The sequence below is a fragment of the Lichenostomus cassidix genome, chromosome 5 (genome assembly GCF_008360975.1).
Source record: "Lichenostomus cassidix isolate B80296 chromosome 5, HeHo_3.0, whole genome shotgun sequence".
NCBI lineage: Eukaryota > Metazoa > Chordata > Aves > Passeriformes > Meliphagidae > Lichenostomus > Lichenostomus cassidix.
Genome location: NC_139486.1, coordinates 47,767,169 through 47,783,910, shown reverse-complemented (window position 1 = coordinate 47,783,910; position 16,742 = coordinate 47,767,169). Strand labels below are relative to the sequence as shown.

General features: G+C 42.7%; 1 protein-coding gene across 5 annotated transcripts in view; it reads left to right on the top strand.

The window, feature by feature from the left end:
• OSBPL5 (oxysterol binding protein like 5) overlaps positions 1–16,742 on the top strand; it is a 174,271-nt gene that overhangs the window by 97,394 nt on the left and 60,135 nt on the right. For all 5 annotated transcript variants that reach the window (XM_085062913.1, XM_085062909.1, XM_085062912.1 and 2 more), the window contains exon 2: positions 14,698–14,854. In XM_085062913.1, the coding sequence (XP_084919039.1) occupies positions 14,698–14,854 (157 nt within the window). The remainder of the gene's footprint in view (positions 1–14,697; positions 14,855–16,742) is intronic.

Below are 16,742 nucleotides of genomic sequence, written 5' to 3'. Positions count from 1 at the left end.
ACATCTGTAGCATTATGCTTTGGGAACCTTTTACTCGCAGGAATTGTATCTAATGGATTTAAAAGTATCTGAACACCCTATTTGCATTTCTGCCTGTCTGCTCAAAACCACACCGGCACTCATCTCCCTCGAGGCTTGAATTCTGATAGCAGCAGCTGTGGCAGTGGCATCCTGTGATTTTCTTCATCAGTTGACATTTTACGGAATTTGGACTGATATAAAAAGGTTGGCCATTTTACTGCCCTCTGCTGCTAAACACTTTGGGTATCTTCCCACCTGCTTAAAGGGTTGGTATAACTGGCTTTATTAGTGAGAGCCCACATGAAAGCGTGCCCCTTCTGTACGTTTTTGTTGCTGTTGTTATTACTATTGTCATCCAGTAGTCTGTTGTGATTTGTGGTATATTTTATTCGGCAAAACCCATGATCAGCCCAATTCTGCTCTGTGTCTAGATTGCTTGTAGAATTAGGAGGTTTTGCAGTGTTTTCAAGATCAGGAGCAAATCCTCCACAAAATTAGGTCTTGTCTATGTAAACAACTTGCACTCCTTTTTAACTGCTGTTTTGTAATATTGATACAACCCTCCCCTAGTGTGGATTCAGCTATGCCAGTATGAACATGCTTGTACCAGTGTGGCTTGTTCCCCTGTGGGAAAGAAGAACCAGCTCTTCCAGTACAAAGCACTTTTATTTGGCTCTGATTATATCCACACTTTTGTTGTATCATCAGAAATATACCAGCAAATAATACTTGTAATTTAACATGGGTGAACTGGTACGAAATCATGCATAGAACAAGTCTTGGTTTGCAGACTGCCTCAATAACTCTTTGACAAGCAAGTGTTGAATATGCTGTGTATTTATAATCTTGTCTTTGTGACCGGAGGTACAGTGGAGAGGCTTGGTGTTACTGTTATTATGTATTCACAGTTAAGGAACTAAGAACTGGCCAGTGTGTTGGCTATAAAGTCACAACTGTGAGTCATGGGAGTCATGGTTGTTTATTTATAAATAAAGTGCCTAGGATTTTATTCTCTTTCAAACTGGTTACTGACCTTTCCCTTTATTTGCAGCCAATTGGCAGTGAAATGGCAGAGATGTGAATTCCAGTAATGCTTACTTGGAAGTGCCTTTGAGCTGTCAGGGAAATAGAGAGGTATTTTAGCAATGTCATAAATTTGGGTCCTGAAAAACCACTTGCACCAGTGAAATGTGAGTGCCTGGTGAATGTGAAACACTTATCTGTGGTCATCTGCGTCAGTCATCAGTAGGGCAGGGCAGTCTAGAGACCAACAGGCAACAGGTACAAAGTAAAACTTTGAAAAATTCCCATCAGACACTATAATGCTAAACATCATGATTTATAGGTGGGGTTAATCTAGATGATCAGAATGTGTGTTGTAGCAAGAAATGTGTAGGGAAGACTCTTGGTGTTTGCAGGCAAAGGAGGAGTACATTTGGTATAGAAATCACTTTATATTCAGAGAATTGGGGGAACGCAGTGCCACCAAGAGACTAGGGTCTTCTGGGCAACAACTGTCTCAATTGCACATGCCTGATGACAGGTGTCTGGAAATATGGGACCTAACTAAAGTTTCTAGGTTCTCTTCTACCACATAAAATAAGCAGAAATGATCCTTTTCTTCTGCAAGGTAAGAGGTTACTTTAAGGTATTTTAAGTTATTCTAACATGATGGTGAGGTGAAGCAGTTTGTGGGGAGGAAGAGCTGGTGCCATTGGGGACTGCGAAGCTTTGTTGGGAGGAGCATGCTTTGTTGTGCTGCTTGTTGGCACAGTGACCTTGTCAGGTTGTTGAGGGAAGTAAATTTTCACAGAACTTAATAGTTTCCTCCTATGAGTTAGTGTCACCTCTGTCTCATTTAATTCCCACCTTTGCTTGTTGTGAGTGCTATTTCCATGCTGCGTTTCTCAACTTCATTACCTCCAGACTGAGCGCTGCTTCGGAAACAGCTTTCCAAACTGCAAGTGGTTTGTTTTGCAGAGCAAGGTGCAAATCTTCTCTGTTGTTTTTTCCCTGAGCTCATCGACTCCCCACGACTGCAGTGATGGAGGCAGAGGTGACTCCCATGAGCAGGTTGGCTCTCTGCCTGCAGGCTGGGGCTGCAGCTGGGTGGTGCTGGGGCTGCTAGGGTGGCACAAGCAAGCAGCAGTTGGTAAAACTGGTGTATGGTCGTCAAGAACAAGGTCGTCAGGAGCAAGCAGCTGACTTGGGCAAATCTGCAGCTGGGTTGCGATCCAGCCTGCTGTCCAGCTCACCCTGGTCTTTGCTGCCTTTTTCTAGGAGGAAGGTGATCTGTGGGAGTCCTTTTGCTGGGTTACATGACTTCTTTCCCTGAGCTGACTCATGGGTTTTGTCTATTCTGTTTGAATCGGGTGGGAGCTGCAAGCTGTCAGCAGCTGATCTTTCACCTTAAAGAGTCCAGCAACATTGGCAGTCCTGGAAGGAGAGGCAGAGACATCAGACAGGTCCTTGCCTGCATCTCTTGGCAGCATGGTTTGCAGTCAAGACAGTTTATGTGAGATTGAAAGACAGAGGCAGTCTCAGCTTGGCCCCACTCCCACAGGAGTCTGCAGGATCGACTGGTGAGCAGTTCTGAAAAGCTCCTTTTATTTGTCTCTTTGCCTCAACCTGTAACCAGATAGGAAATTGTTTGTTATAAAAGGCCCAGTTGTCCTTACAGCAGTCTCATCAGTGGTGTCTGAGGTGATGCTGCACAGGAGAGAAGTTGTTAATATCCATGTTTATACATTTCTCTAAAGATGAAGAGATGAGTGCAGTGGAAGATTAGTTTTGCTGCAAAAGCACTGAATGAGCTGACCTGATCGAGGGAAAGACATTAAAATGTTATGCTCTTTAGTTTTCTCTGCTTCACTCAGACATTAGCTGCTGTGGTCTGTTGCTGTTTAGCAAATATGTTTGGGTCCAAGTGCTGCTTGAGATGATAGAAACCCAATATGCTTTTTGAGGCAGAAGCAATTATTTGTTATGTGTTTGTACAGCTCCTAACACTTTATGTTGCTGTGCCTGATTGTTAATGGCTGAGCAATAGTGTTTGTTACTGGCAGTTGGTAATAGCAGCCTGTGCTTGTGCCCTGTAGGGGAATTTGGTACATGTGCACAGCCATGGGATGTTAAAGATTTTGTACCTTTCAGAGGCACCACAAAGTCTGTACAGACCATCTAGCCTTCTGCCATGTTAAGTGTTTCCTTACTTCATTTCAGAGATATTTGTTTATTCTTTCCACTGTTGCCCTCCCAAACTTTTCAGATCTTTCCCATCTGGGCTCTTGTGTTTATCAACTCTTCTGTGTTTGGTTGGGGCTTGTAGGCAGCAACCACTTTGAAGCCTGCTTGTCTAATACAGACCAAATAGTTGCCAGGAAGCACCATGGACTCTTGCTTTCCTCTGCCCCCTCTTTGCAGCACTGCAGGTCTCTGAGATTGCCTCTCTTCTAGCAATTGGATGCTCAGCCCTGCATTCCCCACTGTCAGTCAGCATCACCCTGCTAAGGAGACCACAAAACTTCCCTGATTTACACAGCCTGAGGATCTGACAGAGTACAGGTATTTTAATTTGTTTTGGTTTGTCTTGAGAAGTCACAGTGTGGCAGCTCCAACTCCTGTTATGTGAGACCCACATAGCTGAAGCCTCTCATTTTTTTCCTAGTGTGGAAAAGAAGAGCTGGTCAGCCCTGAGAGGGGCTGAAGTCTGGCCTCATAAAAACTGTCTGTCACCTTTTAGCCATTCTCTTTGTCACTTCCTTTCCATAGCAGAGATAATGGGAGTGTTTCCTGCTAACTCCTGTCTCTCTGTGATAAATTGCTGTGTTCTTTATTGGAAAGCATTGTATAGCTGCTCTTAGCACTGAGATAAAGAAAATGCTGTGAACTGGCTGCATTGTGTTTGGCTTCCTTTCAGACAAGGCCAGTCTAGATGCTGAGGACCTGATCTTCCTTTTGCACCAGACCTCAGCTCATGTTTGTGTGGGAGGCAGGGATTTGTGTTTGTTTAAATCCATTTATGCTTTTGGCATGGAGCCTTTGAAGGTCAGTGTGATCCATAAACCTATAGAAACAGGGTCTGCAGGTGCCCCTTGTTCTCCATACCCTCCTTTAAGCTCTCCTCCCTTTCCTGTGGCAGTACTGGAACTGGCATAGACATCCTTGCATTGGTGCTGTGCTGCATGGTTAGTGCTTCCCTTACCCTCCCCAGCTGGGAGCTCCCAGCTCTCCAGGCAGGAGTGATTTTGGCCTCCCTTGTATTTCCAGTTGTCAGTGCTTGTAGCCAGGAGGGTTTGTAGCTGAGCTATACTGTTGTTTCAGTTTGGATTTTTTTTTGCCTGGATCTTTCAATTCAGTGACAAAAAAAGCTTGTGTCAGTATAGGTTAGCTTTAACGTGATGAGAAAGAGTCCTATTCCTGAATTCCATGTCTTTCAGATTTGTTGTCTTTTGTCAAGAGCTGTATTAGGTTTGCTGCCCACAAGCCCAGGAGTCCTGATTCTCCTGGGCTTTAGCATATGGCTGATAACTCAGTTTCAGTCTTGCTTATATCCAGTATGCTGCACCTGGTAGTGGGACAATTGTAGAAGTAGCAGAGTAGTCACTGACAAAAATATTTGGATAGTTTTAGTTGAACAGGTGGAGGGAGATGGGCAAAGACAAATACACTGTTAAATTTGTATGACGTGGGTGTGCTCATCCACCTGTGTGCCTAAAACTCCCTCCAGCTGAATCAAAGGAAAGCCACAGTGCAAAGAGTTTATCCTGTCTGCTTGTTTTCAGTGGGTGAGGTAAACTGGGACAGAAGGAGGGACTGAGGTAGGCACAGAAAGCTTTTCAGCTTGAGAACTGAGGCTCAGTGGGTTTCATCATGTGTGCTCCATCATCCTTTGCACGGTTTGAGTCCTTTGGGCTCATTTAACGCAGCCTAAATCTCACCCTACATGCTCTTTGTGAGTTGTCTAGTTTCCCTTCTCCTGCAGAGATTTTTAATTAAAAATCTAGGACCAAAATAACTGCAGTACCATCTTACAGCTGTTGTTGAAAGAAGAGCTGGATGCTCTCATCTCTGAGAAACAGTGAGGCTTATGCAAAGATACTCAGTATATTAATTTCCTGTCGAATTTCAGGGAGAGTAGCTGTATCAGAGGAGGTATAGGTGGATGCTAAATTTAAACCACTGTCCAGCAGATCTTGGTATACTACAGTGCTCAAAAGTCTGAAAAGCTGAACAGGGGCAAATAAGGATCTCTTCAAAAATAGATGCACTTCCTTAAAATTTATTTGGTCATGTTTATTCAGTCCTCCTTATGAAGGCCCCTGAGATTTACAGATCCTGTCTAAGTCTGATAAAAGAAACAAGAAAGTAGGGGAGTGGAAAATTCAGCATGATTGTAGCCCCATGGGGTGTGGTTGTTTCTCTGCTGCTTACCTGTTCTTTGGAAGTAGAACCAGGTCAGCTGTAATTTAGTAGGCTTGGTCAGAACCATTGGGTGGAAATATAGTTTGTGGTCATACAAGATGTCAAGGTAGAAATATACTCCTGAAATTCTTTGGGACAGTGGATGCTCATGACAGTTACAGATTGTAACTGAATCTTTGTGACATTGAACAGCACTTGTTTTCCATCCTGTAGGATGGTCTGTAAACATCCTTCCCTGCCATTACCTTTGCCTTACTGCTGTGTCAAAGTTCCCTTTTGAGCCCAAGTCTGGGAATGGCTCAACAAACTTGAGGTAGAAATTGATTTTGGCTTACTTTGTTACAAGGGGGCAATATTTCACAAACAGGGGAATAATGTCAGAAGGACCCTATCAAGCGTGAAAGCAGGTCTTCAAATTAGCTTGGTATTTCCTAGTAATTGTGTGGTGGGAATGTAGCCCCAAGGCTTTTCTAGACTTAATTGTATAAAGGCAGAGGTGGATATCATAGAAAGTCATCAGTGAGGCTTGCAGTCATCTGTGTTTTTTTAAAATGCCATTAAAAGTAGGATCCTTCCATTAAAAGGGAATATTATCTCATTATGTGATTTAGATAGCAGGATGAGGCTTTAATGATGCTCTTTAATATATTCTTTTCAAAGAAAAATATCAAGGCAAGAACTGACCTTGAAGATGTGGCCTGCTTGCAAATGATGTAACTGCACCCCTGTCCAAAGCAAAGTGTTCTTGTCATGGCTTTAAATCTCCAATAGCTTTAGCTAAAGCAACTGAGTTAGTCTTATTTATGTTTCTGTGTACCTGATACCATACCTCACTGCTCTGAGTTTATCCCAAACCCTGTAACCCCTGCAGGAGTGGGAATGGCAGGTCCCATGAGGGACTGGGCTCCCTCTTCCCAAAGCCTGTCGTGGTGAATCTGTCAGGGTGGCCCTTGCCACAGCCTAGAGTCTCTCACCCCTGATGTATCTCTTGAAAAAAATGGGTTATTAGAAAGGTATTCTGTTTGATATTTAGCAACAATTTAAAACGATTGTAAGGGAGGTCATTGGAGGGTATTGCTAACAGCACAAATAAAAACTTCAGGGCATGGGAGAAAGTGAGGTAGCCATTCCCCAAGCAACATGTACTGTGTGAGTTATGGATAATTACTGGAAAGCTCAATGTGTCAAAGGTGGATGTGGTTTACTATTATGTAATTCATTAATACTGTTCACGGGACTCAGAGACTTTTTCCCGGAAATGCCCAGGCTTGGAGATACTGTGTTCACAGTGGGCCTCAAACAAAAACTGTCCCTGGTGGATGAGCTATCAATATTAATAACCACAAAAAAAAGAAGCAGAGCACTTCATATCTGCTTTTCAGGTGGGGAGTTTATAGTTTCATGTCTGGTATTTTCATCTTTGGGCTGAGAGCTTGTTTCCCTGACTAGTACAAAGCTTTCAGCGCTGTTTTTTGGTGCCTAACCTTACACCATGTCTTTGTGCCTGAGCCTCGTGCCCATGGAAGTCAAAGGGAGTGCTGCCTTTTGGCTTGGACGTGTGCTGCCGAACCACTGAGTGCTGCCCAAGCACTGTGTCCACACTTCAGCACAAGCAGCAGGGATTCAAGGGTCATCTGTATTGCAAGTGAGGTGTGATGGTGGCTTATATCTGCTTACCTGAACAAGCTTGAACAAGTAGCAGGCACCAGCATAAATTTCAGTGGCTATGTGGTGCTCACTTGATTTACCAGATATCATTTCTAGCCTGCCTTGCATGCCTTCCTTGTAACCCACACTGTTAGCCCTACTCCAGCTACCTAAAGCAAGGGTAATTTTCATGCATGTGCCCACGTTGTGCTTGTACCTTCATTTTGCATTAACTGTATCTCTAAGAGCCTCCTGAGTTCACTGCTGAGAAGCAACTGTAGGTGCTTGTGTCACCTCTAGGAAACTTGCAAATAAAGATAGATATATATATATATATATAGATATATATATATATATATATATGGACGTATTTCTAGATGAACAGAAATTTAGAGGCAGAGATCTGGTTCCTGAGTTTGTCTCAAAGTGGATCCTCACTGGAATTTCTTGGCTAGTTTTTTATGAAAACTTCATCAGTTGAGTTGTGATCTTATGAGTTGTGATCTGTAATAGCACATTTTTTCCTATACACTGCACACATGCTTAGTTGTACATTATGTTTTGGTGGGGAGTCTGTGCGAATCTGAGTGTTGACTTTCTTTTCCTGCTTAAAAGAATGCTGATGAGAGATATCAGTAACAAACAGTGGGAAGCTTTAAATAAAAATTCAGTAAGATGGATAAGGTGCTTGATATATACTTAACAGGTGTGATTTATCTCTTCAGTTGAAAATATTAGAACATGGGATTAAAGGGCTGAAGAGGATTCCAAGCAAGCACCTTACCTTCCTGCATACATTGGTGCTTCAAGAAAATGCCTTTCCATGAGCTACATTGAATTGAGATGCCTTCAGGAACTGGGGGCTAAAGGAGATTATGCAAAGTATGATTTACTGAAAATAGAGTGAGGGACTGAGATAAAAAGATCTGCAGGAAAGTTCTCGCTCCTGTTTTTCACTGAATGCTGGAGACTTTCTCATTCCTTTGGTAGTGTGGGTTAGACCTTCAATTCTGCATGTACCTGCCATTACCAGGGAAATAATTAATGTTGATGTACTAGGTTGTAATTACAGCAAGTGAGGTATGATCTATGCAGTTAACAAGGGGAAAGACCAGTGAAATGCTAAGTCGGGAGAAGTTCCTCAGTGCTAGTGGGAAATGTAATATGCTTTGTTAAATTAATAGCCTTTGCATAACAATCAATTTACAGTTTAAAGGGCAGAGGAGGTGGATGTAAAAATCATTAAGCATTCATTTCAGCGACCCACTCAATATTCTTAGCTGGAAGAAATCGCCAATGTAATGTTTACAGAGTAAGTTCCAAGTGTTTTAAGAAAAAACACAAACCACATGAGGATTGTGTATGTAGTGCTTATGGTAGTGCCCTTTTCTAAGTCATAACGTTGCAGTGATCCCTTTCCCAAACACAACATGGCTTTAGTGATGGGCTTGTGTTTGCTCACAGATGTTTATCCAAACCAGAGACAATTCTGAAGAGATTTTCCCACATGTCAAATAAAAATGTTTTGCTGTGTGTGACCCTACCTTGAAATTTCTTGGTCCTGTTTTAGATAGGGATCCCCAAGAGGAATGACCTGGGATTTTTCTCTTCAGTGTAGGCATTCAGGGCCTGGTTTTGCCTGCAGTTGTTCTGTTTGTAGTCTTTGTACATAATGCTCACCGTAGAGAGAGATTAGTTGTAAGAAGATTATGCATCTGAGTGCTGCTGGTGTGCCTGAAGCTGGAAATGTTCTGGTGTATACAAAGAAAACATTAATCAAGACGTCTTACAGAGAATTAAGGGATGAAATAGTTTTGTCTCCTGATTACTACGTGAGTTTCACTGCCCAGTGCAGGAAAAGGCAGGGAGAGAAGCGGGAGGTGATAGAAAGAGGTTGTTCTTCTGTTCTCAGAGAAAGCAAGGGCAGACTGCTGAGGTGGCTGTGGTAGGCAACTTCCAGAAAAACAGCACAAGGGAGGCAGCTTTAAGGACTCTGCAGGACATGTGAGCTTTGTTACACTGTAGGAACAAACTAGCCATGCTCCTGAGCTTGCAGAAGCAGCTGAGAGAAATGTGTTGCATCTAATCTTAACAAAGCCCATGCCTTTGTTGCAGATGGGTGTCTTCAACAACCCACCTTACTTGATTTTCCAGCCTGGACTGAACATCCAGCTGAGTAGTGTGGCATGCAGCAGAGGGTATGGCAATCTGTAAAATCAGAGCACTCCTGCAGTACTACTGGTGTGGGAAGGTCCCCTTGCCTGTGCCACAAATAGCCGACCCTAAATAATTAGGAGAATGGAAAATAGCTGACACCTGCTGGGGAGCTCCATTGCTTCAGTTTACAACTAACAGCACAAGAGCCCAAAACATTCAGTGTCAGCTGCAGTATGTGTATTTTGCCATTTCTCTAATCAACAAACATAAATTAGGTAGAGAAAAACAATGCCTGCACAGCCACTTTTCACTGTATCAGGTTTTATTTAACTGTTAGTAGGGGGTTGGTTGTCCAATTATCTATCTTATTAATAGGCATTTTTGGGAATAGCTTTCAGAAACAGATTTCCCAGACTTCCTGAATTGATTGTGGTTCTTCAGCTGTTGTAAATCACCAGCACACTACTGAACTAATAATTTGTCCTTGTTGAGGATCTGTGCTGCTGCTTTTTCCTTATGAATACTTAGAACTGTAATCATTAGAAATGTATCTGCTAACAATTTGCCTTCTCATTTCATTCATGAAATTTTTACCTCCTCGGGGTTAATTGGATCAGGAAATGTCAGTATCTTTAGATCTAATTTTCTGTATTGATGCAGCTTTTGGAGTGAATGACTGCTTTGAATACAAAATGCAGTTTAATTTAATTTCTGGGAAATATTCAGTGACCAGAAAAAGAGAAGGTTGTTGGAATCAAGCTTTGAATAAATTAAGAACCTCTCCTAACTAGCACAGCCTTCTTGACTATATAAAACCCCTAATTAACTATTTATAGAGAAGTACATATTTCCAGTCTATTTTAGAATGCTGGAAATGAGAGTAAGCAAACCAACCTACCCACAAGTTTGCAGAGGGTACGGACAGCATAATATCTGCACAGTGTTTAGCTGTGTGGTAATTATATATCAGGAACTTTGAAAATTTAAAGAAGGAGCCAGGAAAATTCCATCCCCAGAAGCTTCAAGCCCAATGCTGAAAGCTGCCACCATCTTCCCAGCAAGCAAGTCCAAAAGGCCCAGGATGCAGAGCAGCTGTGTGTGGAAGGCATCTCTGCACCAACAGTGATCATCTTCAAGAGTTTTAGTCGCTGCCCTCATCCAAAATGGGTCCAGTCCCAGAAGAGGAGAGCACTGGCACTTCCCATTTGCTTTAATAGCAGCCATGAGGTTTGCTGATAAAGTAACTTTCATTCTTGCCCCATTGCTCTTTGTTAGCTGTTCCTGAAGCCACCCGGGAGGGAAAGTCCCATTGGACCATTGCACCCCATTAGGTTCACTACTTTGATTTGTCCTGTGCTTCATGGGGGTTTGACAAAGACTTCTCTTCTGCTGTATTTTGTATTTTTAAAAGATAAAGAGATCTCAAAGACAGGGTTAGTAAGAAATTTATTTCTTCCTGCTGAATTATTTATTCTTTTTTAAGCTCTGGTGAGCAGCCCACATTTAATCGCCGATTACTGCTTAGAGAGCTGTCTTCACAAAAGGAGCAATCCTGAAAACTACTATGTTTAGTGGATCTGTCAGTGCTCTCTCTATTACCTTTTCTTCATTTTTATGACCAAGAGCACAGAATGAGGGCAGAAATGACCTGAACTGCAAAATTCAAGGCACTTCAATCCACCAAGACTAGCAACCAGGTAAATTCAAGCAAGAGCTAGGATGAAGGCTTTTCATTAGGAGGTTATTTTCCTAAGAGAGCTTATGAATTCTGCACTAGTTGGCATCTTCAAATTAAGATGTGTTGTCTTTTTAGGACAATTCTTCGTCTCATCTGCTGGATTTGGAGGGAATGCAGTAGCAGTGGGTGACATTTCTTGCCTTGTGTTACATAAGTGGTTTGGCAACAGAATGGGAAATTTTTGCCTTCTGCAGTTCTGGCCCAGTTTTGATCTTTACCTTCCACCTATTCTGTAAGCCCACATAGAACTGGTTTCTGTGAAGCATCCACCATATCCTGAAGCAATCTCCAAAATACTGATTTAGAAGTAGATTTAGGTTTCAGAACAACAGTGTTGTCTTAAAATCAGCCATGAAAGATTTGAGGCTCAAAATCACTCATGTCTAGAAGCCCATCTTCTATTGCTGCTTATTTCTTAGCAGATACTCCATCAACACTGAGTTTTTGTATGTTTTCTGGATTGTTTAGGTGTCTAAAGTTCCCCATTGTGAAAAGCAAGGAACACACCTCCCACCTTCCTGTTACATCCCGTTGGAATATTGTCACTGTCATCTACTGTTCATCTTCTCCTACAGCTCTCGCAAGCATTATGTTGTTTGAAGCCAGCTTGGGCAGTCAGACCATTATGGACAGATATAACAAGTAGCTCTCTGAGTAAGTGAGCTAATGAGGCCTCAATTTCTTACGGATTTGTGGCTTATGTTGGATTCACTGATGTTTGGTAATAGTTGGGTTCAGAGGACAACTTTACAGTTTCTCTCCTTTCTTTAGCCATTGATCTTTTAAGAAAATGCAACTTTTAAGAAACCTGTATTTTCACATTTTCTAGTGCCTGCTGGAATTCCCTGACTTTTTCAAATGGTAGAAAAGGGGCTGGGAGGGAGGATGAGACAGGGTAGATGCAGATGCATACACACATAGAGATGTCTTTTGGAAACCAAACCAAGTATTTCAGGTGTATTGTAGAATCTTAATAACATGAACTCCATTTTCTCCTGACAAAGGAAAAAGGTGTCTGATATATTCAAAATACCCATAATACAAAAAAAATTAAGTCTGTTTTTATGATTTTGTGCTACACAAGAGCCTGTCTGGATGAGGGTCAAATGTATCTTACGTAGACATCGTTGAAAAACAAGCCAGAGTACTGGTGGCGTGGTGTGTTGCATGGTTGTGTGTGTGTGACAGGCAGACACATCTCTGTTGCTGCTTCTCGGGGAGCTTCAGTCACTGGGGGTCTTCTGCCAAAAAGCACCAGTTGAGAGGAACTTACTCAAATTTATCTGTGTGGTACAAAGAGATGAGCTGCTGCCCCAAGTTTGTATTAAGATACCTAAGAGAAAAGATTGCAAATTACAGACCTGAGCAAAGTCTTTTTCCTTTGTTATTGGCTGTTCCCAGTTGAACAAGCATCCAGATTTTTTTGACCATCAAGCTGGTGGCTTACCCACCAACTGTGGGAATGAGAGAGCATCAGCACAAAAATTCTGACAATTATCTTGTGGTTAAATAGTGTGAAATAATAAGTGAGCCAAACCTTAGAGTATCAGTCTCTCTGCATAGTAAAGTAACAGTTGAAAGAAATTGTGTTTTGGGGTTTTGCCACTGACATCAGTGTGAGCTGGCTGGCAGTTCTTCACTGACACTGGTATTGCTGAGACACTGGTATTCATGGTATTGCTGAGACAAAATGATGATGGACACAGCCTTTCTGTTACCCTGCCAGGGTGTAAGAGCTGATGGATGGATGTTTGTAACTTCTTCTCCAGCCTGCTTTCCACTGGGTGGGCTTGGGATTTCTGAACACCTTCCTGCATGATTGACACAGCCTCACCAGGTCAGTGCTTTTTGGGAAAAATCTGCTTTTGTTCCAAGCCACTTATGAGCAGTTCTAGAGGTGGAGAGTTGAGACTGCCTTTCTGGGAACAAGGACAAAAAATAGCTCACTGTTAGCATTCCAAACTCAGCTATTTAGACCTGGATTATTTTTAAATACTTTGCTTTCAGACACGTAGCTGGCTGTGTTTTCCTCCTCTCCCTCCTTTTTTATTTTCAAAGTTAGCAGTTAAATTTTGCATCTTCTCCCCCTCCCCCTCCCCAACTGTATGCAGTCAAGAGTTTCTAAGCAAATAGAGCTTTATTTACATTGCTGAGTTAGCTATGCTACCTGCTGCCTCAGAGATGCCATTGGCCACAGTGGGAGTCTGGGGATGTTTTGAGCCTGGATATGTTTGTGGAGTGGTTTCCTGGGCAGTCGAATTGACAGGAGGCAGCTAGTTTATAAAGCCGATGTGACATGCTGGGTAAATAAATTTTTTAACATTTCAAAACCTGAAACATTGGGCCTGTCATCTACAGAGATTGGCAGGGCAGGTGGAGGTACAGTGCTCAGATAAAACACAGGAGGGGAGTTTGTCACACTGGGGACACATTCATGGCATCCCCTCATGTGGTGTCTTGGGTGGGAAGGTGATCTCCAAGAGGCTTCTGAGGGTTCCTCATGAAACTGGGGCATTTGGGCAGCAGAAGCACAGGGGGTGTCCTGGGAACAGGAAAGGTTAGAGCAGGGTGTTCTAGCCTGTTATCAGGCCATTTCCCACCTGTGCCATGAGGGTCACCTTATGAGCATGTTGGTCCTGCCCTCCAAAACTGTGCTGTGACTCGGGGCAACTTTACCTTCTTTGTTTTCCCAGTAGCCTAAAAGAGATGGGAAAACTTGGAGACACTTCTCAGGAAATGGGTACTACCATTAAGGGTTTTCCTTACCTTAGTAACTGTGCCCCAGAGAAGCATCAGACCTTGTGGTGAGTGATGCCCACCTGAAGGCTGGGTTAACATTTCTTACTGCTATCCAGAGCCCTGCCTCTGGCTGCGCAAGGGGAGAGAATAAAGCTTGTAACTCAGGAAGGAGACAGTCATAATATCTGTTTGTAAAGGGTGAGAAAGAACTGCTTGTTGGAAGGGTATAAAAGAAACCTTTAATTCCAGCCAGGATGGTCTAATGCATTAGCCAAGTGGTGGTAAAGAGCAAAGTACCACCAGTACAGGGATGCAGGGAAGCTTTTGGGGACACAAATGCTGGCCTTCACCCTCACAGAGCAGCAATGGTTATCTTATTGCTCAAACTGCAAAGCTGATCTTAATGCCATTTTAAAGAAGCCAAAATCATTTATATGTGCTGTAACTGGAAGCAAGGATGGGAGTGACTCTGGCACAATATCCTCTTGCTGCTCCCTGTACCCAGTGCAGCTGGTCTTCCTCCACACAGCTCAGATTAATGTTGGTTTTTGTGGAGATGGTGTAACTCTGCTTACACCAATGGAGTTGCATTTATGGGACTCAAAAGCCTTACAAAAGAAAAGAGTTTTAGGCACTGTGCACTGAATGTTAGGCAGTGAATGGACTCAGTAAGTAGCTATTATCCTAATAGATCCTTGTAGGCAGGAGTGTGTTATACTGCCTTGATTCACTGATGAGAAGTGTCCTGCCTTCCTACAGTTTACAAATACCGAGAGTCAGCAAATCAGTAATTGTAGCTTCAAACTAATATAATTTCCTTTTTTTCCCTACGTAGCCTTCCGGCACTCTATAAAAAGATCTGGCACACTGCATGGGATTAGGTGGCTTTGAGGCAGCAGAGCCATCTAGGTGTGAAAACTTTGATTTCCTGTGTCTTGACATGAGCTGTAATTTCTATCTTTCTTTTTCAGAAAACCCCCACAGCTCATGCCATGAAGGAGGAGAACTTTCTTCGTCGCAGGTTCTCCCTCTGTCCGGCCTCATCCACCCCTCAGAAGGTCGATCCTCGCAAACTGACGCGCAATCTGTTCTTCGGGACTGACAATGACATCTACCCACTCAGCCCAGGTTGGTTTCTGATGTGGCAATGCAGAAAGTAGAGTGTCTTGAGCGCTTGACTGTGAGTAGGTATTTTGGTGTGCTGCCAGGAAACAAAGAGAAATAAGAATGTGAAAGAGAAAATGAGAGAAACTGCTGCGACACAGGTATTACAGGATCCCAGACAGAGCTGCTTTCATGGTACTGGTGTTGTTCATTGCCATGGCCTTAAGTGGGAACGGAGGGCATGAGAATTGGGCTTTGTAACTGTTTGAATGCTGCATGGTCTTACATTTTAAAAATTACTAATTTTTCAGGCACATCCACTTCAAGGCACTTGATGTGTTTCAGCCTAAGTGTTGGACTTGCTTAAAATTTAGTGTCCCCTTCTGCAGATGTTTAATGGCAGGTTTCCCTGTTCAGATTTAGAGCCCAGGATAAATATGACAAGAGCAAAATTTCTGTGGTTAATGTTCTGTGAATATCTACAAGCAGTACAAGTACCAGGAATCTTGACAGGTTGCAATGAATGGCAGACTGGCTTTAAGCATTCTCTCTACATTTTTTTTTTTCTTTTTTTTTTCTTTTTTCTTTCTTTTTTCTTTTTTCTTTTTTTTTTTTTTTTAGCTTTGAATTTCCTAGCACCTTTCTTGAAGGAAAAAGAGCTCATTTTATTGTTTCAGAATTTGTTACTAACAATAAATGTGGAAGTCTTTCCTTGACTGCAGTCTGCAGACAATGCTTCTGTTCCAGTCTGTAAACAAGTGCTTCAGGGGGCAGTCACAAGTTTGTAGAGCTGTCATCTGCAGCTGCCATGTCAGTGCTAAATAGTCAAACCTCCCAGCACCTCCGTGAGGTCTCAAAACACTGATACCTAGAGAAAGAACACAGCATCTGTCAAAAGGTTTCAGGGCTCATATAGATGTAACACCCAACAAACTCTCTGGGCTTTGCAGATGTAGCACAAAACCAGGTCTGGGTTTCCTGAGCTAATTGTCTTTAAATGCAAAGGTTTCAAGGGCCTCTGATTTTGCAGGTATTTCATTTGTGAGTGTCTGCTGTAAGGCAGTGGGGAGCCTATTTTCAGCAGTGCTGACTAATCCTGGCTGTCACTGAGGCCGCTGGAAGCTTCAACAACTTTTCAGTAATCAAATTGAAAGCAATTTAAAATGGGACACCTAAAATTTCATACATTTCAAACCTGGAGCGACTTCTGAACAGCTGACTGCCTATAAGTACAGTCTGTACAAATGTGTGCTAAGTAAATAGCTTCCTTCTGCTATCCTTGGGAGCTGAAGGGCTGATTTTCCAGGTTGTATTCATTTCCCCTTGCTTTGGGATGATGGAGAGCCATATCTCAGAGTTTGCCTAGTTCTTTCTTCAGTTCATACCAGCATTTTCAATGATAAAAAAGTTACTGACTTCCTCACAGTGGTATTTCGGTGCTGTAATCTTTTAGGAACCAGGGAAAGTTGAGGGTTTCAGTGCGAAGGAGGTGGCTGGAAGAGTTTTCCTCTGCTTCCCCCAGCACCTTGTCTCTCCTTGATCCCTGCTGGCAGCCTTTGCTGGGCTCAACAGAGCAAGTGCCTTGAGCCACATTGGATCTTCTGTTCTGCTGTACAGGTAGCCTCCAGTACTGGTGTCAGCAAGGGCTATATCCCTCAATATTGCAAAGGGAGTGCATAGGGCCAAAGAATTTGTACAGGAGAGAATATCCCTTTTAAACAAACAGAAATTACTGCTTCAGTCAGGGGATTTCTTGCAGGGAGTCTGGGGTTTTATCTATCCTTGCACCTCTGTTACTCCTTTCATTTCTTTTCCCGTCTCCATGGAGCTGCCTTGTCTCTGCTTTCCTCACATTTCCTGAAAGAAGGGCCTGTTATTTTTCGTGTTCAGTTGCCATGTCCTATGGAGAGCA